Source organism: Nyctereutes procyonoides, unplaced genomic scaffold, assembly GCF_905146905.1.
Source record: "Nyctereutes procyonoides isolate TBG_1078 unplaced genomic scaffold, NYPRO_anot_genome, whole genome shotgun sequence".
Classification (NCBI taxonomy): Eukaryota; Metazoa; Chordata; class Mammalia; order Carnivora; family Canidae; genus Nyctereutes; species Nyctereutes procyonoides.
Window position 1 is genome coordinate 328,297 of NW_026575024.1, and position 24,289 is coordinate 352,585.

General features: G+C 52.7%; 1 protein-coding gene across 4 annotated transcripts in view; it reads right to left on the minus strand.

Annotated features, from left to right (window-relative positions):
- Positions 1-5,934: 5,934 nt before the first annotated feature.
- Positions 5,935-24,289, minus strand: part of DNAJC5 (DnaJ heat shock protein family (Hsp40) member C5) — a 31,958-nt gene continuing 13,603 nt past the window's right edge. For 2 of the 4 annotated variants that reach the window (XM_055346226.1, XM_055346245.1), the window contains exons 2-5: positions 8,417-8,534; positions 7,494-7,707; positions 6,756-6,927; positions 5,935-6,301 (exon numbers count right to left, since the gene is read on the minus strand). In XM_055346226.1, coding sequence (XP_055202201.1) covers positions 6,198-6,301; positions 6,756-6,927; positions 7,494-7,707; positions 8,417-8,523 — 597 coding nt within the window. In that variant the 5' untranslated portion in view covers positions 8,524-8,534 and the 3' untranslated portion in view covers positions 5,935-6,197. Of the gene's footprint in view, positions 6,302-6,599; positions 6,674-6,755; positions 6,928-7,493; positions 7,708-8,416; positions 10,497-21,372; positions 22,868-24,289 lie in introns of those variants that run through there. The other 2 variants (XR_008667107.1, XM_055346236.1) reach the window with 2 other exon arrangements.

Genomic DNA, 24,289 nt, shown 5'->3' on the forward strand with positions numbered 1-24,289 from the left:
GCGAGCGTGGTTAGCTGGGGGCAGGCGCGCGCCGTGCTGCCCGGCGGCTTCCCAGCCTCATCCGGGCTGCAGGGTCGGCCTCGGGGTGGGGTCAGACTGGGGGGTGCAGAGCTGGGGCCCTGGGGCGGCTCCAGCCTGGGCCTCGTCCCACCACGTGTGTGCACTGCCCGGGAAGGGCGGAAGTCTGTGTGGGCGCCGTGGGGGGAGCCGCCAGGTGCAGGGGAGATGCCACAGCATAGGTGGCGGCACAGGGGGCAGCATCAGGGGCGCTGCCAGCCCCGCCTTCGTGGCTTCGGGGCCTCAGTGGCAGGCCTGCCTGGGTGGGGTGCCACGGGCGCGTTCGGGCATGGGACTGGGTTGTCAGGCCCCGGCTCCCTTCCCTCCGACGTCAGTCCTGTTTCTGGCCTCTTTCCTGCCCTGCGGGTCTCCTTGGTTCCCCCCCCCCAACCCCAAAAGACCATGTCATGGAAAAGGTGGTTGTGGGGGCGGGGACAGGAAGTCACTGGGGGGGCAGGTCAAAGGCGGGCAGATAGAGCAGGAGGCTGTCCGGCACCAGGGCAGCACCAGGACGAGAATGGAGAGGGGGCCCGGAGGTCAGCAGGAGGGGCTCCCGGCCACGCAGGTGAGCGGCCCCGTGTCCCGGGCTCCACTGGCTGGGGCCCCCGCCTGGCCCTGTTGGGGAGGCTGCTGGCGCCCTCCTGGCAGCCCAGCCAGGGCTCCCCAGTTCCGGGGACGGGGTGGCGGTAGGTCGTTCCTCAGTGGCCTCCCCGCGTCCAGCTGAGCCCCCAGCTCCCCGCGCACGCTCCAGTGTCCTGTGCTGCGGCACTCGGCCCATATCCAGACACATGCGTGGGCTGGGGGGGCAACTTCCACCCCGTTCTTGAAGGGCAGAGGGGACCTGGGGCACAGGTGCCGCCCCTCAGGCTGTGGTCACCCAAGGCCGCCTGGGGACACTGGGCCATGGGTAGGGTGGGCCTTGTGCGGGTCACTGTCCCAGCAGGGCCGGGTGACCGGGCGACCCTGCAGCCCCCTCCCTGGGGGAAGACCCGGCGCCCAGTGCTCGGGGGACCACACTGCGGTCCAGGGCCGGCGCCGGGGACAGTGCGAGGGACAGTGCGGGGCCCCGGGCCGAGGGAGCCGCAGCCCCCGCACTCGTCCAGAGGGGACCCGACCCGGGAGGCTCCCGGACTGACCGGCCTCGCCGCGGGCCCGGGCGGCGCCTCCAGGACTGTCCAACCTGAGAGTGTGTCCCCGCGGTCAGTCTCAGGTTCGTCAGCCCGAGAGGTGCCGCCCCTTCCCCGCGGGGGCCGCTCAGTGCCGTGGCCCTGCCCTGGCCCCGCCGGAGGGGAGGCTGGGGCCGCCCCCCCCCCCAGCCCCGAGCCGGCCGCAGCCCGGGTCCGCCCCCGGCACGGCCACGGCCAGAGGAAGCTGCGCGGGGAGTCCCGGCGGGGGCGGGGGCGGGGGCCCCCGGGGGCGGGGCCACGCGGGCGCTCGGGGCGGCTCATCCGGGCTCCTCCGCTCCCACCGCGCTTCCTTCCCGCTGGAGGCCCAGAGCCGCGGGGGCTGGGGCGGGAGCGGGCGCCGGGCCCCAGCCTCCGGGGTCTCCCCCCACGTCTCCCCCCTCCCCGTCTCCCCTGCACCCTCCAACCCCTCCAGCCCCGGTCGCGTGAGGGCGAGCGCACAGGGGTGCAGGTCGCCCCCGGAGTGGAGCAGAGGCCGCGCGGGAGCCGGGGTGCTGGGCACGGGGTCCCTCCGCCAGAGCCCGGCCGCACCCACCCCCAGCACCGTGGACGCCCAGCACTAAAGCTGGGGCCCTATTTCCCCGTGAGCACCGGTCTGCCCGGTGGGGAGGGGCCCCGGGGGGGCGGAGGTGGTGCCCAGGTGGCCCCTGAGCTGCCTGCACCTGCTGCAGGCGCAGCCCTGTCCCACCCTCCTTCGCAGGGCGGCCGCTGACCTGGCTGCGGGTGGGGTCACCCCGCAAGCCCATGGAAGGCAACAGGCGGGCGGGAGCCGCGTAGCACGTTGTGCAAACTCCAGAGCAAACAAATGACGATGACACCGGGTCCCTGGGAGGCAGGGGCAGCACCGGCCAGAACCGCGGAGGGGGAGGGAGGGGGGCGCAGGTCCCCGCAGTCACAGGATTCCCATTTCCTACACCCACGCGAGTCTGTTTCACGCTGCTTACACGATTTAGTATTTTTATGCTGCTTTTTAAAAAATACTGGTGCCTTGTCCTGAGTTAAGGCGGAGGAACAGAAGCCCCGGCCCCTGACCCAAGGGGTCACACCCAGGGGCTGGGGGTCTCCCATCTAGCGCCCATGGGTGCTCAGGTCAGCCCCACTCCACTGACAGCCTCCCCCCCTCACCCGCTTGACGTGTGCAGAAGGGGACACGGGGCGGGACATGAGCACCCAGGGACACACCTGCCCTGGGACAGAGGCGAGGCCAGGAGCCCTGCATGGGGACCGTGTAGCGCAGGGAGGCCTGGCCGGGCCCTCTGTGCGCCGGGCGGTGGCGCGGGGCGGCCGCAGGGTGAGGGACGACGGCCCCGCGGGGAGACGCCGGCGCGGCACCAGCTCACCAGTGGCCTGGACGTGAGCCAGGAAGGCACAACAGCAGGGAGGAGGCGCAGGGCCTCTGGCCTCCACGGACGCCCCGGGGCAGCAGGCCCAGCACCACCGGGAGGAGGCTGCCCCGAGGCCTGCGGCACAACTCCCCTCCGGGCGGGTGGATGGAGGCTCTGGGAGGGCAGAGCTGTCCCCATCACCCGCGGGCTCAGGGGACCCCTTCTGCGCGCTGCACTTAGAGAACCAAGGGGGAAACACGGCCGAGGGCCATTTGCACTCGGGCCAGGCAGGCAGGCGGAGGGAGATCCTGCCCCTGAGTGCGACGCCCCCAGAGGACTCCAGGGCTCATCGAAGGAGACACAGGCTGGTTTGCAGTGAAAACATTTATTGTACAACAGTTATCTTCATCTTAAGGTCAACATTCAGACATACGCGATGGACATCAGCACGGAACCATCCTAAGCCTCCGGCCTGGCCACGGGTCCACCCCCCGGAACCCAGGGACAACGCCTGGCCATGTAGTTGCTCTGAGCATTTGAAGACAACGTGTATAGGTTTCAGGGTAAACCGCCCCTCACATAGCTTGACACACGGTCCCGTTCTCCGGGGAAACCACCTCCCAGGGCGCTGCCCCTTCCCAGAGGGCGCCCCGCGGCTAGGACGCGTCCCCCTCGGGATGCACTCGGTCACTGGTTGTATCTGACGCTCAGAAAACTGGCCCTACCATTTCAGGGAGGGAAGGGTTTCCAGCCTGAAGATGTCACAAAGGACACTCACCTGGAGGGCAGGGGAGCACGATGGGTGGGCCCGGGGCAGGCCCGGCGGCCCAGCACCCTCCCCGGGGAAGGGGACCCACCCGCCACCCTGACCAGGGCACGCGGCAGGGCCGCTGTCCTCTCTGGGCCCCGGGCGGAGCGCTCCCGCCGCGACCCTGTTCTTGACCCGACTCACCAAGAAACCCGAGGCCGTTTCGGAGCCAAACTTTTATTGTACTTGTCGCCGGACAACAGCAGCCACACCGCGGCGTGGTATATACATATCCACATATGTACACGCACAGAGGCACCCACGGCCCGCACCCACAGCCCAGACACGCCAACCGTGCTCGGAAGGACAGGAGGACGCGGCTTCTGCCGATTTCCACAGGAGGATTCACAACCAAGATAACGAGAACAGACAGGGCAGCCCCGGGACACCGGAGCTCCCAGGTCGGCGTGCTGACCAGGAACGGGATGAGCTCCCGCCCCCCCCCCCAGGTGCCGGGGGGGGGCCCCCATCCCCCCCTGCAGGCAGCCCCCACGACCTGGTCTGGACGGGCCTTCCCTGTGCGGGCTGCTCCCCCGGCCGCACCCCTGGCCTCCCCCCGGGACCGGCGCTCACACGAGGGCTAATATCCAAAGCAGTTCGAAGGGAGAGTAAAGCCAAAGGAAGACAAGACCGCGTCACTGAGCAGGGACAGAAGCGTGTGCCAGCAGCCACCCTGCGGCGTCTCCGTGCTCCCCACCCTGGGCCCAGGTGCTCTCACTGTGCAGCCGGCCAACAAGGTCCCCCCCCCGACTCAGCACCTCTGCTCCCGGGGACACACACAGACCACTGGGGACGGGAAACGCAGGCGAGGCCGGCGGACTGCGGAAGGGGCTCGGCCTCCGACCCACCCGGTGCCGCCGCAGCCCGGGCCCTGTCCCGGGCAGGCCTCGCCACCGTCGGGGACTGTTGTCACCACTGCTGACTCACTCACTGTTCATCGGTCCTGCGGGAGCCCGGGCTCAACAGCCGGCACCCCCCAGGGGAGCCGCCCGGGTGGGTGCGTGGAGACCCCGCGAGGCCCCCGCAGACCCCACTGCCGCGGGGATGCTCACTCCCTGGGGACCACGCCTTGACCCTGGTTCCTGCCATTCCAGGGAAAAAACGCTCAAAGTCACTTGCACACGCACGGCAGACGCTGCGCCCTTGTGCTGCACCCGGGGGCGGAGAAGGCGGCCTGCGCTCGGGCCTCCTCCCCGGTTCCGGGCTCAGCCAATGACCTGATCCTCTCGTGACGTCTGACTTCAGCAAACCAGTTCTAATTTAACATCATATGCGTATTTTCCTTCTCACTGAAAGTCTTCATGATCGTTTTAATGAACAAAAGCCAAAAAAAAGGGGGGGGGGACCAAAAAGCTGCCCAAGGACCAGCTCCTCCGCAGCCACCGGTGCCCCCCGTGGCTCTGCCCACGCCCCCGCCGGCCCTGCCGGCCCCCCGGGCCCTCAGCACAGCTCCGGGGACGAACAGCGGACACCGGGGCCACGCTCCCCGTCGTTCTCATCTACTGGGAATCCAGGAGACGATCGGCGCAGCGGCCACGAGGTTGCCGCGCGGAGACCCCAGCTGGGAGGCCGGCGCCACAGCACACCAGCTGCTGGCACCTGCTGCGGCCCTTCCCCGTCCTCCGCAGCAGGGGCCCCACCACAGCTCAGGGACAAGGACAGGAAAGACCGACTTCCAACAACGGTTCACAGAAGGTGCTGCTCAAGACAGTGGGGGTCCCCCAGCCTGGCCGCTGCCTCACACGCCACGGGCACCAGGCCGTGCCTCTGGTCCAGCTGGTCCCTCCGCCAGGAACCTGGCGTCTCTAGCTCTGCCTGAACCATCGACGGTGCCCGGAGGCCCAGGGGAAGGACCGGGGGTGGGTGGGGACGGGCCCGGAAAGCAGGGACCTGGCCGTGTTCCCCGCGTGTGCCTCCCGGGGCTGCTCGGCCGTGCTCCAGCAGCAGCCCGCGTGCAGCCCCTCTAACAACACAACGGGGTCACTGCTGCCGCGTGCGGTTCTTAGAGGTTCAGAAAGGACCAGAAGGCCACGCGGGCCTGAAGGAATGTGGAGGGTGGCAGGAGGGGAGAGGAGGTAGCGGGAATGTGGCCCCAATGATCCAGCTCGTGGCCCGGGGGGAGCGTGGGAGACTGCGACAACCACGTCCCGCAGGCTGGCGAGGGAGCAGCTCAGAGGACCGTGAGACGCGGAGACTGAGGCCGCACCAGGTACACCATGTGGTCCCGGGGTCAGCGGAGCCCCCCACACTTTCTACAACAAACTTACCCGGCGACCAGGGCACACAGACCCGCACAAAGCAACAGCACGGCAAGGGCACGCCCGGGGCCACACAGCCGGCAGCACTCGGTGGGGCTCAGGCCCCCCACTCCCGCCAGCAGCCCCGGCCGCAGGCCTCACCAACCCGGGGCAGAAGCCCCCCCTCCTGTTTGAGCCTGCCCGGCCGGGAGGCACCACACAGCCATGGTCCGTGCAGCGTGTGGGAAGCCCCGAGAAGGCTCCACCGTCTGCTCAGTGCGGTCACGCCGCAGCACGTCCACGACACGGACAGACACGGAACATAACCCCGTACATGCTATTAAAAAAGGAGAAAACAGAAGAAGAAGAAGACTGTAGCTAAACTGCTTTAAATACCGCATGCGACGCACTTCACGTGTTGGGGGCGACGGGTGGGCGGGCACAGAGGTGGGAAGGGCCCGGCGGGCGGCGGCTGCCCCTCCTCCGTGGCCAGGGCGGCTCCCCCCATCTCTGTGACTACAGTTCATGATTCTAAGGGTGAAGTGGCCGGGTGCTGCGCTATCCTCTATCTCAGCTGCTCCTGAACTTAATTGAACCCGTCGGTGTGGTAGCTGGGGTGGGAGTCGGCCGTGAGCTGGGTGGTCTCTGTGGCAGACGCTGGCTGTATGACAATCGGCGTGTCTGTGGCCTCTGAAAAGCAAGCACACACATGCTCATCGTGTGAGGGCGGCGGCCTGGCCATCGGCCGCAGCAGCACACGCGTGGCCCCGACAACACCGTCCTCGTGTGACCATCCTCCGTCGCCTGGCCGCTCCGCTGGAGTCAGAGGTCGGAGGGGAGAGGCTAGCTGCGGACCTCCACCCAACACAGCCTGCCTCAGTCGCCTCAGGTCGCCGCCAGCCCCCGGGCCCTCCCCACCTACTCGGTCCCGCGGAACTCCGGCCGCTTCAGTGCGCGGGTGGGGACGGCCCTCTGCGTCTGCTTTTACCTCAAGTGTCCACGTTCACACCTCAACAGTCCCAGCCGCCACCACAAACACTCCCGCACAGTGTCAGTGCCCTCCTGTTTGACAAGACAGGTCGACACGGTTCAGGGCCCGCCCTGCCCCTCCCCGCCCCGCGCGGCGGCCCTCGGCGACACTCACCCCGCTCGTCCGACTGCAGCTGCGCCTCCAGGTCCTCGGGGGACACGTAGAAGTCGGCGTCCTCCCCCGCGGGCGCCCGGGGCTTGCACCGCCCGCAGCAGCAGTTGAAGCAGCAGCACAGGCAGCAGCAGAAGTAGCAGCAGGTGAGCACCCCGCACACCCCGAACAGGACCTGCGTGCGCGGACACAGGGGCGCTGGCGGGGGCCTCCCTGACCCCCACCCTCCACCGCCAGCCCCGGGTAGAGGCGAGGGCCCGGGCCACGAAAGCCCCTGTGGACCCAGAAGTGGGAAGACGGAGGGACAGAGCTCACTCGCTTCAAGAAAGGGCTGTCGGCACCGCACAGCGGCCTCCCCGGCCTGGCGCCTGCGGGCGACTCAGCCTTCGGGTAAAGTTAGGGCAAGGACGAACGTTCCAAACACACGGGTACAAATACACGGTACGTCCAAAGTGTCCCAAGCCAGAGATTCCAAATGAGTCTTCCCTGCTAGCGACAGAACACCTACCCGCCGCGTGACGGGAAAAGGCCCCCCCGCCTCCGTGGAAGAGCGGACGGTGACTCAGAGAGCAGAGTGGCACCGCTGGCCCCGTGGTGGAACCTGGGCACTCACACGGGATGGGGGCAAAGGCTGCCCCCTGCCCGGAAACCACTCCCCAGGGGCACAGACCCTTGGCCCAAACACCCTGGCCCCGCGAGACCTGAAACCCGAGCTGGCACCAGGCCACGTGCCCCCCTCACCTTGGCCCACCAGCTGGAGAGCACGAAGTAGGTGTTCACGTTCTCCTCCCCGAACTGCTCGGCCACGTAGAGCCCCAGCGAGCCGTACTTGTCGTAGATGTTCCTCTTTGTGGCGTCCGTCAGGATGGCGTGGGCATTGTTGATCTCCTTAAACTTGTCTGCGGCCTCTGGGTTATCGGGGTTCTTGTCGGGGTGATATTTCAAGGCAAGTTTCCTGCAAACCAAAACCATTTCTTTGTCCCTAATTCCACATTCCCCCGTGAGAGGGCAGGAAACCTCACCACGGAGCTGGAGAATGTCAGATGGGAAGGCACCTGTGCAGTCGTCTGGGGCAAACCTCCTGGCCCTGACCTGGCCGCAGCAGCCCATCCCTCTTGGACGGCGCCAAGGTGAACCTACTGGTGAACCTACTACTGCTGACCTCTAGCGTCCTCGCGGGCTAACTGCACATTTAGCCGAATAAAGTGACAGGCAAGGGTCCTACTGTCTGCTGTGTAGAACTGCACAACGGGGAGAACACAGGAGAGGACTCGAAGGGTACAGATTAACGAGTGCACTCAAGGAAGCCGTACGGAAGTTCGACGTGAAGGCTACAGGGAGGAGACGGTCATCGCGGTGTTGAAAGGAGGAAATCATTCGACACTGAAGCCCAGTCTGCTCTGATGAACAGACTCAGACCTGCCTCCCGGAACTGGCTGCTCCAGGGTAGACAGCGTGGATTATCCACAACTGTTACTTTTTTGTTGCCAAGAAAATACCAATATAAGAATTTCAAGCTACAAGGGAACATGCTACCATACAAAGGTAGGTGGAAGTATTCCCAGTCACACACGGAATCAGCAGGCGAACCCATGGCGTGGTTCTTGGTAAATGCAGATCAAAGCACACGAGGTACAAGGTCCTCCTGCAGTGCGCGCTCTTACCGATAGGACTTTTTAATGTCATCTGAGGTTGCATTCTTGTCCAGCCCCAGAACATGGTATAGTGATTCCCCAGAGGTAGAGAGTGAGCGCTGTCTCTGGTCTGCCATGGTAGGCTAATCTACAAGAAAAATGCAAAGAAAACATCAAAAACTATAGATAAAGATTCCAAGTGCAAAGCTGGTGGACTTTATTCCACAGGACTGCTTTAAGCGAGCTATCACAGCCCTGCTACTGGGGGCCGTGAGGTTCACAGGCGCAACACATCCAACCAGAACACAAAGGGGTGTGGGGGGTGGTCCCATATGGGGAGCAGAGGCAGAGTCTGCGACGTGCCTGTGGGGTGCTGGACTACTGCTACACACTGTAAACAACTGAGTGTGCTTACTGTCCTCCCTAGAGCAACCTCTAAATAAAAAAAACGCAAAGAAGTAGAGGTGAAAAGCCAAAAGAAAAGAGGGAAATGACGTCTCTATACTAAAAAGTGAAATAAAGAGGTTGTCAGAATGGATAAAAACCCAAGACCCAACTACACACTTTAAAAAGAGTCTCAGATGGGGCAGCCTGGGTGGCTCAGCGGTTTAGCACCGCCTTCAGCCCAGGGCCTGATCCTGGAGACCCAGGATCGAATCCCATGTCAGGCTCCCTGCATGGAGCCTGCTTCTCCCTCTGCCTGTGTCTCTGCCTCTCTCTGTCTCTCTCATGAATAAATAAATAAAATATTAAAAAAAAAAGAGTCTCAGAAGACTTTAATACAAGTACTGACAAAATTAAAAGGAAACCCACAGCTATAGAAATCTTCACACCCCTCTCTCAGAATTGGACAAACCACAACAAAACAAGAAAAATAGATGATCTGAAAAACACTATCAACCACCATAACCTAATTGATACTTAGAGACACCTAACATGTAAACAGTTTTTTTTTTTAAATCACCCAAACATGCCAAATGTTAAGACTCTAAAACAAGTTTTAATATATTTATATGGGTTGAAACCATACACAGTGTGTTCCCTGACCTTGGCAAAAATTGTCAGGAACCCAAAAATAAGATACCTAAGAAAACCTCAAGTATTTTTTTAAAATAAAATTTGTTTTTTGGGATTTTATTAGATTTTATTTATTTGAGAGAGCACACAGGAGTGTACAAGCAGGGCCGGGGGGAGGGGCAGAGGCAGAGGGGGAAGCAGACTCCTTGCTGAGCAGGGAGCCTGATGTGGGCCTGGATCATGACCCCAGGATCATGACCCAAGCTGAAGGCAGACAATCAACTGAGCCCCCCAGGTGCCCCAAGAAAAACTACTCTGAGTTGAATAATAAAATATATTAACCAAGATCTAAGATTCAAGTTCTATTGCTTTAGAAGCAGCAGGGCAGACCCAGAGGAAATGGAAAGCAGGAAATAATAAAGAGCAAAAAATCAAAATAAAAAATAGATAAATGATAGAGAAATTTAACAAAGCCAAAAGCTGGCTCTTTGAAAACAATAGCAAAATTGATCAACAGCTGACCAAAGAAAAAAAAGAATAGAAATGAGTGACATGAGGAAGGAAACAAAGACAGATCATTAATATAGACCCTATAGGCACAAAAAAGAGGATACAGAAAATTACGGACAACTTTATGCCAATAAGTTAGATGAAACAGAAAAATACCTTGAAAAATACAATTTACCCAAATTAACACAGGATGAACCAGAATCTGGTTAGTTCTAAATGTATTAGCACAATTGAATCTGTAATAGAAAACCTTCCTACAAAGTTCCAGGCCTTGATGACTTTTCTACCAACTATCCAACTATAAACCTCAGGCAAACTTTCTCAAAAACCTTTTCTGTTTTTGGAGGCCAACATGACCTCACAGAGACATTACGAAAAAATCCCTCACAAACACAGACGCAAAAATCCTTAACAAAATTCTAGCAAATCAAAGCTAATCAAACAGAAATTATCCCAAGAATGCAAGCCTGATTCAACATTTCAAAATAAACCGATATAATCCACTATATTATAGAACAAATGAGATAAATCACATGATCATCTCAACAGATTCTTCAAAGTATGTAGCAACGTTCAACACTTAATTCATGATTTAAAAAATTCTCCAGGGGCAGTCTGGGTGGCTCAGCGGTTTAGCGCCGCCTTCAGCCCAGGGCGTGATCCTAGAGACCCAGGATCAGGATGGAGTCCCACATCGGGCTCCCTGCATGGAGCCTGCTCCTCCCTATGCCTATGTCTCTAGAGGCCTCTCTTTCTCTGTGAGTGTGTCTCTCATGAATAAATAAATAAAATCTTTTAAAAAAATTCTCCATATACTGGGAATAGAAGATAACTTCCTCAGTCTGAAAAACCTATCTATTGCTGATATACTTACTAGTGAAATACTGAATGGTTTTCCCTTAAGACCAGAATGTGACAAGGATGCCTGCTCTCACCAGTTCTAGCCAACACTGTTCTTGGACCCTGAACACCATGACAGGGGACAAAAAAAAAAAAAAAAAAAAAAAATAATCAAGACATAAAACTGTCCCTACTCACAGAGGATTTGGTGGTTTATATAGAAAATCCTAAGGGATCAACAAAAAACAAAAACGGAACAAAAACTAACCAAATTAAAACAAAAACCTACAACTAATAAGTGAATTTACCAAGGTCACAGGTATAAACATTTAAAACTATATTTTTACTTGAGAGCAGTAAACCATTGGAAAATAAATATTACATACAAGTTTCATTTACAGCAGCGTCCCAAACCACAGACTTAGTTAGGAATAAAAATTAACAAAAGACATACAAGACCTCTAATTGAAAACTACACATTGCCAAGAGAAACAAAGGATCTAAAGAATCAGAGCTTCATCATGTTCATGAATCAGAAGACTCAGGACTATCAATCTTCTCCAAATCGATGTACAGTTCTATACAATCTTAACTCTGATCCTTGCAGGGCTTTTTGCAGAAACTGGGAAAATTACTTCAAAATTGTATGGAAATACAAAGGGCATATGTTAGCTGCAGCAACGCTGGTATACAGAAATAATACACGAAAAGATGTTCATCATTAGTTATTCAGAAATGCGGACTAAGAGGAGGTACTACTACATACCTACTAGAACGGCTTCTATTGAAAAATGAACCACATCAAGTGTTAGCAAAGATGTAAGGGAACATGGACTCTCATACATGCTGAAAATGTAAAACAGTACAACCCCTTTAGAAAACAGCCTGGTAGTGCCTTAACTGAAGAGGTTAGACGTACACTCACCGTACGAGCCAGCAATTCCACTGCCGGTATAGTACTTAACCTACATGAAGTGAAAACACACGTCTACACAAAGACTTTACACCAATGTTCACAGCAGCTCTCCTCACAATACCCCAAACTGGGGAACAATCCAAACGTCCCTCGACAGGTGGATGGATAAACAGGGGTCTACCGCAGAGTGGACTACCACGCGGCAGGAAGGAATGAGCCACGCACGACTCTTCAGCATGCTGCTGAGCGAAAGGGGCCAGACCTAAAAGAGAAACTCTAGCAAATGCAAAGTCATCTATATAAGGTGGTCTGAAAGCAGAGGCAGAGAGAGGGACGAGTTACAAGGGCTCAGGGTAACTCTGCACAACTACCTGGCACACACCTGCCGTGGCACCCAGCAGTTCTGCTCCTGGCTGATTTATCCAAAAGAAAAAGAAACACAACACGTGTTCACATAAAAACCTACAACATTCATAGCAGCTTTATCTGTAACAGCCCCAAACTAGGATCAGTCCAGATGTCCTTCAACTAAATGGTTAGAAACTGCAATACGCATGGGTAGGATGTAACAGGACTTGGCAACAGGAGCACTGCTGCATGTGTCCACTGGATGAACCCCCCGCAATTAAACTGAGCAGATAAAAGCCAATCCCAAAAGGTTACACACTACACCACTGCATTTGTACCACACTTTGGAAATGATACAATGTCAGAAACTGAAGAGGGTCTGGTCGGCTGGTTGCCAAGGGTCAAGGAAGAGGCGTGGTTGGGACTCAGGATTCCAGTATCCTGGGTCCAGTGGTGGACACACAAACCTGCACAGGTGCCAGCTCTGTACAGAGGTGGGACACACGCACACGAATAAGTACAAGTAAAGAATGAGGACTCGGAGTAAGGCTGGTAGATTATATCAACATCAGGATCCTGGTGAGGATAGTGAATTAAGGTTTGGCAAAAGGTCACAGTTGGGAAAAACCAGCAAAGTGCTGGTTTTCTTAATAACTACACGTGAATTTACAATCATCTTAATTAAAATTCCAATTAACAGCTCATTACTAGTCTAATTCAAGTTACTTGGTTGGTTTAGACCATTAAAAAAAAGCTTTGAGGGATCCCTGGGTGGCGCAGCGGTTTGGCGCCTGCCTTTGGCCCAGGGCGCGATCCTGGAGACCCGGGATCGAATCCCACGTCGGGCTCCCGGTGCATGGAGCCTGCTTCTCCCTCTGCCTGTGTCTCTGCCTCTCTCTCTCTCGCTGTGACTATCATAAAATAAATAAAAAATAAATAAAAAATAAATAATAAAGAAAGAAAGCAAGCAAGCAAGCTAGCTTTAAGCAGCCCGGGTGGCTCAGCGGTTTAGCGCCGCCTTCAGCCCAGGGCCTGATCTTGAGACTCGGGATCGAGTCCCACATCGGGCTCCCTGCATGGAGCCTGCTTCTCCCTCTGCCTGTGTCTCTGCCTCTCTCTCTCTCTCTCTCTGTCTCTCATGAATAAATAAATAAAATCTTAAAAAAAAAAAAAGAAGCGTTAACTGGAGAGAACATAACATATTGCTACCAGCAACAAAAGCTAGATCTAGCAGAGCCGGAAGCAAGAGAACAGTGGGAAAAAAGATCTCAGATACAAGGTCCTGGCCCAATTCTTTCAGATTATCAAAGGGAAGGAAGCCCAAAGATGCAAAATGATTTACCAAAATTCATAAGTAATTAGTCACAGAAGCAGGCCCAGAAGCTACTGCTGATTTCAAGTTCAGGGATCACCCACACTAAAGGTGAGTCGGCCTTCTGGTTCTCCAAAAGGACACACTGTCTTAAGTTGCGCCTAGCTGGGGACGCCCGGGTGGCTCAGTGGTTTAGCGCCTGCCTTTGGCTCAGGGCGTGACCCTGGGGTCCCGGGATCGAGTCCCTCATCGGGCTCCCTGCGTGGAGCCTGCTTCTCCCCCTGCCTGGGTCTCTGCCTCTCTCTCTCTCTCTCTCTGGGTCTCTCAGGAATAAATAAATAAAATCTTAAAAAAAAAAAAAAAAGTTGTGACTAGCTGAATTCTCTTTCCTGCTGCTTAACATTAACAAAAAATTATAAATAAACCACCTTCTCAGGAAATACAGGGACACCCCTAAAAAAAAAAGGGCTTCCAATCTCTGCACTGTGTCTGTCTCTGTGAAGGGAGCATGACGGGCCTCGGCGGCACCCGGCCCCATCACACGCCTGCAGATCGCACCCAGAAGTCAACCATGTGAAAAACGAGGAGATGGATTTAATTTCTAAACTCAATACTGATTTAATAATCTATTATGTGACGACAGCCTACTACTTTAATAAGTTAATGTGTTCATAATTGCCAAAACTTAGGCGCAATGAAGATGTCCCTCAGAGTGAGTGCATAAACAAACTGCGACCATGCAGACACTGGATATTCTTCGATGCTGGAAAGAAATGAGCTACTGAGCCGTGAAAAGGCTCCACACTGGGTGACTCCATCTCTATGACATCCTGGAAAAGGTGAAACTCCAGGGACAGTACAGAGATCGGTGGTTGCCAGGGGCTGGAGGAGGGAGGGATGAGAGGCAGAGCACGGAGGATTTTGGGGGGATGAAACCGTGTGACACTACGGTGGCAGATACATGCGATCATAGGTTTGTCAAAATCCCACAGGAGGTGCAACACCGGAGGGCCGCTAAGGGAAACTATGGACTTGGGTTAGTAACGCATCAACCCTGGGTGGGTCAGCGGGCCAACGACGCGCCACACCAACACGAGCTGTGCGGGGACAGGAGAGCCGTGGGGCTGGCGCAGCAGAAGGGAACACACGAGAATTCTCTCTACGCTCTGTCCAATCTTTCTGTAACCCCGAAGCTGAGCAGCCATCAACCAGGAACCAAAGTACAAAAGAGAGAGTTGAGGAGCCGAGGAAGAATGGCAAGCTTTTCAGTTCTGCGATCCCCAGAGGTTGAAGGCTACTATGCCTATAAATGAAAAGAAACTGTGGAAAAGAGTAAACTAGGACGACAAGGGAGTGCCAAGGAGTAGGACCACTCTGGGACCTCGCTCCTGAGCAGGCAGGCATCCCCTCCGCCAGGACAAGCCGAGGGCGTGAGGGACAGAGTGCAGTGGAAGTCACAGTCGGGGTATCTTCCAGGGAGAATCGGCACAAAGCAAACAGAAAATAGGAAGAGAAATTGTGTAGCAGGAAGTTGAAAGATAAGGAATACAGGCAAACATGGGGGGGGGGGAGAAAGCCAATTAAAAACAAAAGGAATCGGGGGGATCCCTGAGCCTGGGTGGCTCAGCGGTTTAGCGCCGCCTTCAGCCCAGGGCCTGATCCTGGAGACCTGGGGTCAAGTCCCGCATCTGGCTCCTTGCATGGAGCCTGCTTCTCCCTCTGCCTGTATCTCTGCCCACCCCACCCCATGAATAAATAAATAAAATCTTAAAAAAAAAAAAAAAGGAACCAAAACTAGAGCTGTAAGAAAACACAAGTGTGCCAACTGAAAAGTGCCATCAAGTACCAGGGCAGGACTGAGAACTGCCCAACACCAGAAAAGCTGCATATTCCAGAAGAAAAAGATTTTCAGCCTAAAATTCTATCATCCACCAAGCACAAAATATGCAAATAGAAGTTTGGGAAGAGCATGGCTCCTGCCTTCTAAAATGAAGGCAGAAAGAGAGAAGAGGGAAGAGGAAAACCCGGGATGAGACAGTGAGACGCAGGAGCAGCCCCTCCACACGGCCCAGGCCGCAGGCTTCCACTCCCTCCTGGCCCAACGACAACACAAAGGCTCACCCGGGCAGGACAGGGTGCTGGGTTGACGGCCACCGGGGGCAGGCCCACCTGGATCGCCAGACTGGGCTCCTGGAGGGTGGCAGCCCATGGGGCCTCCCGCCCTCCCCAGCAGGCTCCCCAGCAGGTACATCACAGATGTAGAGACGGAAATACAGAGAGGTGAGGTCAGGATCTGAACCCAAACCCAACGGCATCACCCCTTGCCCCTAAGCCTAAGGGATGATGGCGGACACACAATAAAACACGTCTCCCCGCCATCCTCCCCGCCATCCGAGGGAGATCTCGGGGAATCAGGGAGGGAGGAGTCTAAGGCCAGCTCTGCAAGTTTCCAGCTGCGTGAGCCTGGGCAAGTCCCTGCCACGCGGAGTCTCCTCCTCCGCTGTGGACCTCACGACAGCGGGCCAGCTCGGGCCAGCACGGGCCAGCACGGGCCAGCACGGGCCAGCAGGGCCCCCGGCGACGCTGGGTGAGGCAGCACGTCGCAGCCGGCCGCCCAGGACCAAGTATCTCCTCCAGCTGGTCCGTGATAGAGAGCCACGGCCTGTCCAATCGCTGCCCAGTAAGTAATTGCTTTGGTTTTTATTCTCAGCTACCCAATATCTACTAAATAGCTGACCTCCAGACCCCATCTATAGAAAAACATTAATAATTTAATACTTTTACATCTGCTCTGTAAAAATAATCAACTACAAGCATTCTTCTTATTATTACATGTTCCAGATAATGGTGTTTTGCTTTGTTTACCAAATCTAAGGTTTTTGGCAACCATGTGTCAAGCTAGTCTCTTTTCCAACAGCATTTGCTTATTATTCTCTCTGTCACATTTTGGTAATTCTTGTAACATTTCAAACTTTTTCATTGTTATTATATTTATCATGGTGATCTGTGATCAGTGATTCTGACTCAAAAGCTGAGATGATGGTTAGCATTTCTTAGCAATAAAGTATTTTTAAATTAAGGTATGTACCTTTTTTAAAAAACACATAATGCCACTGCACACTTACCAGACAATAGTACAGCATAAACATAACTTTTATATGCACTGGGAAACAAAAAAAAATTCATTTGACTCACTATACTGTGATATTTGCTTTACTGCAGTTTTCCTGGAACCACACCCACCACATTGGAGACATGTTTATGATATCTAAAGGCAGTCAGCAACTTAATTTAACCCTGTGAAACTTTCACATTTTATTTTTTTAAAAGATTTTATTTGACGGAGAGAAAGAGAGACTGAGCCCACAGGAGCGGAGGGGAGAGAGGCAGAGGGAGAGGAAGCAGCAGACTCCCTGCTGGGGAGGGAGCCCGGCTAGAGGCTCCATCCTGGCACCTGGAGATCACGACCTGAGCCTAAGGCCGACTTAACCAACTGAGCCACCCAGATGCCCCCAAACTTTCACATTTTATTTTTTTTATAGGTTCTTTTTTTTTTATTTTTTATTTATGATAGTCACAGAGAGAGAGAGAGAGAGAGAGAGAGAGAGAGAGAGGCAGAGACACAGGCAGAGGGAGAAGCAGGCTCCATGCACCGGGAGCCCGACGTGGGATTCGATCCCGGGTCTCCAGGATCGCGCCCCGGGCCAAAGGCAGGTGCTAAACCGCTGCGCCACCCAGGGATCCCAACTTTCACATTTTAAATTATGATTCACCAGTACTACTTACAAGTCAGTGGTCAGTCAGATATCACAGATGTGACTACACTGAATGTCAAAAATTTCCTAGCCTCAGAACTATCCTAAGAAAAACCAATACCATTAATTTAGATTTAATTTTCTTAGTTTCAATGGATTGCCAGTAACTATATCCAAACTTTTTTAAAGGCTAATATTTGCTTAATAAAAAACTGTACCTAGGGCACCTGGGTTAGTGAACACCTGCCTTCAGCTCAGGTCATGATCTCGGGGTCCAGGAGAGTGCCCTGCATCGGTGGGCTCCCTGCTCGGTGGGGGGTCTGCTGCTCCCTCTCCCCCTGCCCCGGCCTGTGTGCTCTCTTGCTTACTCATTAATAAACAAACAGATAAATAAATATTGTTATCTCTTCAAACACAGAGATTAAAAACAAAATTATTTAGCATCCTGAGTCATTTGTGACTGGCAGCTTTCTCCCTTGTAACTCGAGTAGCACAAATCTGTAACACGGAGCATCAGAATGTTACTGAAGCAACATCTGAACATTTCTGACCCGATAATATTCTAATCAGGCAAGCTCTCCACAGACGGAGGCATAGACTAATATTCATGCAGACACAAGAACTTACAGAACAAGAAGCTTCTAGAAAAAATGATCTGTCAAAACACCAGCCAGTGAAGACACAAACAAACCAAAAGGTAGCAGTCAAGAATGGAAACCAGGGGTAGGGGAACGCCTGGGGGGCTCAGTGGTTTAGCACCTGCCTTCGGCTCAGAGCATGATCCTGGGGTCCCGGGATCAAGTCCCGCACCGGGCTCCCTGTAGGGAGCCTGCTTCTCCCTCTGCCTGTGTCTCTGCACCTCCTCGCCGCCCCCCCCCCCGGGTCTCTCATGAATAAATTAATAAAATCTTAAAAAAAAAAAAAAGAAGAAAGAAACAAATAGACTCCCCACTGAACATGGAGCCCGACTTGAGGCTTGAGGCCACTACACTGTGATCATGACCTGAGCTGAAATCAAGAGTCACAAGGTTAACTAAGCCATCTTTGTGCCCCGAGGTGAAGGCATTTCCAACAGAAACCATTCAAGAGAAGTCAACGTTATCCCATCAGTCCACTCTTCTTACTTCAGTTAATGATTTATTCACTATTTCCTCTGGCAATGAAACTGGAAAGGTAGCCCACAACAAATGGGAAAATTTAAACCAGAAGACAACCAAAAGTTAAACAAGTGCTACCCACTGTAAGGAAATGCAGTGGTTGTTACAGCTGCGGAGGACCCCCAGGGAGCACTGCACCTCCAGCAAGGAGAACTGTGCCCTGCTGCTTCACTGATCCCGGCTCCCTAACACACACTGCTTGGCATCCAAAGCGCCTGACACTTGGATGGGCGGAGGATGGCCACTGGAGACTGTCACAGCTCATGCATGACCCTCCAATCACACGCTATCAACATATTCTGTGTTTTTTTTCCAACTGGAATTTTAATTAAATTATCATGCAATATGGAACTATCTTTATAATATTTCCCATCAAAGAAAACAGAAACAAGATCCCTATTTTGATCATTTCTGCAATGCTAAGAGGAAAGTCCACTTGCTGCATCAAATGCATACGTGTTCTTTTTTTTTTAATATTTTATTTATTTATTTATGATAGAGAAAGAGAGAGAGGCAGAGACAAAAGCAGGCTCTATGCCGGGAGCCCGACACGGGATTCGATCCCAGGACTCCAGGACTGCGCCCTGGGCCAAAGGCAGGCGCCAAACCGCTGAGCCACCCAGGGATCCCCTGCATACGTGTTCTTTTTTTTTTTTTTTTTTAATATAATCTTTTTTTTTAAATTTTTATTTATTTATGATAGTCACACAGAGAGAGAGAGAGGCAGAGACACAGGCAGAGAGAGAAGCAGGCTCCATGCACCGGGAGCCCGACGTGGGATTCGATCCCGGGTCTCCAGGATCGCGCCCTGGGCCAAAGGCAGGCGCCAAACCGCTGCGCCACCCAGGGATCCCATGCATACGTGTTCTTAAAGAAGATGCCCTACCCACCCATTTCCCATTACTACGAATAATTACATACGATGGCAGAAGCACAGGGCAACACCCCACCTAAAGGACAAAGACCATATATCCACGTGGCTCACGCGGCATTTATCATCCTCCATAATAACTTATTTGAAAATTATTTAGTGAGTCTCTCACATGCCAGGCATTGGGAGCACCGCACCACGATGAACAGGAGATAATAATCTGAGAGCAGGGACTGAGTCCAGGGAAGGAGGGCACCCAAAATCAGAATGAACACGGTTCCCCAAGAAAGCCATTTTATGGGAACAGGCAACAGAAACACCTTGCTTATGTTTTAAGATTATTCTGGCTGCGGGGTATAAAATTAATATGAAGAAAACCATGCCTAGGTACAAGCAAACCGCTGAAAACCAAAGATCAGGAGGAAATCTTGTAAACAGAAAACTGACATTATCACATAGGAACAATCATCTGAATTACATGCTTCTCATCAGAAATCCTGGAAACCAGAAGGCACCGGAGCACATCTTTAAAGTGTTGAAATAAAAAACCCGTCAAACCAGAATTCTATTTGCAGCAAAAACATCCCTCAGAAACAAAGGTGAAATAAAGACCTTTTTAGAAAAACAGAGACTAAAAGAACCCATGACAAAGACCTAAATTACAGTGAATGAGGCTGGAGAGTTATTGAGGCTGAAGGGAACCGGTATCAGAGAGAAACCAGCATCTTCAGGAAGGAATCAAAGTCAAGGATAATTTTTTCCTTCTTGTTTTAAAAAAAATACATAGAACTGAAAGCAAAAGTTATCAACATTGGCTTGTGGAGTTTAAAATGTAACACGAAACACACAGGACACGCGTGCGCTGGAGGAACGGGGCGGGGAGGAGGTGCCTCCACTTCGGGGCCCCTCCTTGTGCACGAGTGAGAGACGTCAGCTCCAAGAGTGAACACCACAAATGGCAGCAACGAAGGACTGATCATTTCCGGTCTATTCCATATGGGCTACCACTCACCAAAACAAAAGGGGTGACCTACTGACACAAGCAATAAAATAGACACCCCTCCAACACATTACGGAGGACAAACAAGCTGGGCACAGAATGAGCCCATTTATCAGAAGATTAAGAACAGGACAAACAACCTATTGTGATATAAACCAGAAAGCTGCTCGTTTGAGGGCGGTAAGGGTAACTCTAACTTAATTGGGGTAGTGATTTCACAAGTGCGTACATACACCAAAACTCACTGAAGTTTACTGACATCTGTGTATTTAACTGTATGTCAATTTTACCTGCATTTAAAAGCTATCTCTTGTAATTAATGTTATTTGTTCTCAAAGCAAATTAGACACTATAAGAAGTTCAAACAGAATATAAAATTCTCCAATCACCTAGAACGAGCTGTTTATTTTTACGAACTCTCATCTGGACACAGCCACATCCATTTCTTTCTGTTACATCTATGGCTGCTGTCAACAGAGGCTGTTTAACCACAAAGCCTAAAAATACTGTCTGGCCCTTTAAGGAAAAAAGTAGTTGCTGTGAATATTACTCAAATTGGTATTTTATATTTTGAATCAGGAGATGAAACAGATGCTTTCTAAACATAAAAACTATTGAATTTCTACACCACTTCACACACATTTCAAAAATTCACGCTCAACCGCTGAGCCACCCAGGTGTCCCAAAAATTCACGTTCTAATTAGAAACCATTGCTAGGCAGCATGCACCCCTGAAAGTTCCATGTTCAGTGGGAACACAGTCTTGAAACTAAAAGACAAACTATAAATGGAAGGACCTTATTCCAATCTTAGGATATGTGATATTGGGAAATCCATCAGGAAGCTATGGGCAAACAGAAAGGTTATGAAAGGCCATATGAAAGAAAACAGTTAAGGGGAGAAAGAAACAAGTTTCGTGGGGTTTTTTTAAACCCTAAATTCAACTTCTGAAAAAACTGTGTTGGGACTCCTGGGTGGCTCAGTGATTGAGCACCTGCCTCTGGCCCAGGGCGTAACCCCGGGGTCCCGGGATCGAGTCCCACGTTGGGCTCCCTGCATGGAGCCTGCTTCTCCCTCTGCCTGTGTCTCTGCCTCTCTGTGTGTCTCTCATGAATAAATAAAATCTTAAAAAAAAAAAAAGAAAAAAGTTATTGTCTTAATACTTTATTGTCCGTATTTCCTATAAGGAGCAGATATACTGTAGTGATTAGAAGAAATAAACACTTCTCCGATACAAGAAAAGCAGATCACCTTACACACCTGACCCTACAACATACAAAGTGAAGAGAGCACTGCGTTGTCCCTGGCGACGCTTCTCCGCCACTGTGAATTGCTGGTTTGCACGTGTCTTCTGCTCCCCTCGTATTTCCTTCCGTCCCCCAGCATCTGGTGCCACAGGCAGGCAGCTCCAGGCTCGGCGGCAGGGGCAGATCCCATGGAAGTGCCACCAGCCATGAGATCGCGTGATATCCCAGCTGGGCTGATTCGGTGAGCAGTCTTCACGGGGTCCAGTCCTTTAGATGTCTCTGTATGTCCTTGGGGTGATGATGTGGGAATTTACCACCTCTCTCTGAAGCAGCCCTGCACCAGGTTGTTGTTCCTAAATCTGTTTTTGGTAATTTCAAGGCAGTCCTGAGACCCGCGTTCAAGGTCTGGAGCAGCCACGCCTACCTGAACTACACTTGCCCTAATTGATGAACTGCCCTCAGAGGTCTGCTCCCAGGCTTCACTCCAGGAGGGATAAACCACAGTCTCTGGGCTGGATCTTCTTTAGTAGTGATACCGTGTCTTTAAAAACAAAGGGCCACATTTTGCATCCTTGTAGTGCATCCTGGTTTGTGCTGCTGGAGCAACACAAGGGCCGGGCAGACAAGAAGGCTCATACACACACAAGAACAGTGCGCTCTAAAATGGTCAGAGATCGCCAGGCACAAGAGGCAGAAATCTGCTAGGACGGAGAGTTTCCTGGAAGACACATGGTTTGCCCTCCTCTGTCCCTCTCACGACTGCGAGGGAGCGTCTGTGGTGCACACCTCTGTTCCCATCACCATTCCTCTCCAGTCCTTCTCTGATACCCCATGGGCTGCAGCAGCAAATTCTAGCTCCCTGGTCTGCCCCCCTTCAAGGCTGTTTTGGACACAGGCCCTGCCCACCACCAGCATCTTCCCACCACTGTGTCCACTGGGTCTTGGGGCCTGACTGCCCACCACTGGCTCTTAGGCAGACATAGTGCTGTCACACAGGAATACCTGGGCCCTCCTAAAACAATGCCCCGAGCCCTTCCACGCAGAGAGCTCCTACATGGATCCCTGAGCCCTGCAGAGACATCCCTGGCCACTGCTCCCAGCACACATGGCAGAGGCCCATCACATCCCGTGGAGCTCTCCTGGGCCTTGAGCACATGTCTGAGTTGTTCATTTGTTCACTAATGTTTGAGAGCACCTGCTACATGCCATGCTCTATTCTCAAAGCTGGAGATTTATCAGTGAACCAAATAAACAAAAGAGCCAAAAATCCCCATCCTCACAGGTCCCGTCTATGCTCCTCTGAACGCTTAGAGACCTTTAGGGAAGAGCCAACTACTTGGACTCCCGTATTCCCAGTTGTGGTCTCAGCACACAGCACACATTTTTTAAAAAGCTGCTGTTAGGGGAAAAACTGAAGTATGTGCCAACTTTGGAAGAACAGATTTGGAAACACCTTAAAAGGAAAGCTATTTTAGTTCTAATTATTTTTCTATGTAATATGTAATACACAGAATGAAATACATGGCGTGTGCTCGTGCGTGCACACACACACCACCACACACACAATTTTAGGTAGGCTGCACACCCAGCGTGGAGCCAAGTGTGGGCCTGAACTCACGACCCTGAAATCAAGACCTGAGCTGAGATCAAGAGTCAGAAGCTTAGCCAACTGAGCCACCCAGGCACCCGGGGAACATGTAAGTTATAACACACAGTGATAAACACCACCACCCCATCCTTCAAATTAAAAACTTGAAAATTACCAATAACCTTGAAGTTTTCCATGTTCTTCCCATCATACATTATCCTGAATTAATGTTTATGACTCTCTTGCTTTAAAATACTACTTCGTGTTTCTCCGTAAACATTATTTAAAATTTTGAATTTAGGGCAGCCCTGGTGGCGCAGTGGTTTAGTGCTGCAGCGTGTGATCCTGGAGACCCCAGATCAAGTCCCATGTCGAACTCCTTGCATGGAGCCTGCTTCTCCCTCTGCCTGTGTCTCAACTTCTCTCTCTCTCTCATGAATAAATAAATAAAACCTTAAAAAAATATCTTAAAAAATTTTTTTTGAATTTAAAAAATCGGTCTAACAGTATATGCAACCTTCTAGGACTTGCTTTTGAATCTCAGTATGTCTCTAAGACCCACCCACATCGCTAGATGTACCCATACTTCATTTCCAGCACTGGATAAATCCCAGTTTATAAACAGACCACAACTTATCAGTCCATTCTTCTATGGAAGGATGCTGAGGACATTCCCAGGATCTGCTATTACAATGCTGCTCTGGACATTGCTGAGCAATTCCTGGCGTGCAAGTCTTTTTTATGCCAGTGACTGTCGGCTCAGACTCAGTGATACTTGCAGAACTTGCCAGCAAGTGCTCACAAACTGTTACAGCAACAGCAAATAAGCAGAGGAAAAGATACTCAACATCTTTATTCATTTGGGAAAAGCAAATTAAAATTAGTGAGGTATCAGGACACACCTATGAAAATGGCTAAAAAAAATAAATAACCAGGCAACAGCAAGGGCTGATGAGGATAAACAATGACTAGAGCCCTCACACTGCTGGTGGGATGCAAAATGCGGCAGCCACTCTGGAATAAGAGTTTGAAAGTTTCTTTAAATTTTTTTTTTTAATTTATGAGAGTCACACACACACACACAGAGAGAGAGAGGCAGAGACATAGGCAGAAGGAGAAGCAGGCTCCATGCACCAGGAGCCCGACGTGGGATTCGATCCCGGGTCTCCAGGATCGCGCCCTGAGCCAAAGGCAGGCGCTAAACCACTGCGCCACCCAGGGATCCCAAGAGTTTGAAAGTTTCTTATAAAAAGGAACAAAGCACTCTATACACAACGTGGATGACTCTCAAGGACAGTATGCTGAGTGAGAGAAGCCAGTCTCAAAGGTTACATGCTCTGAT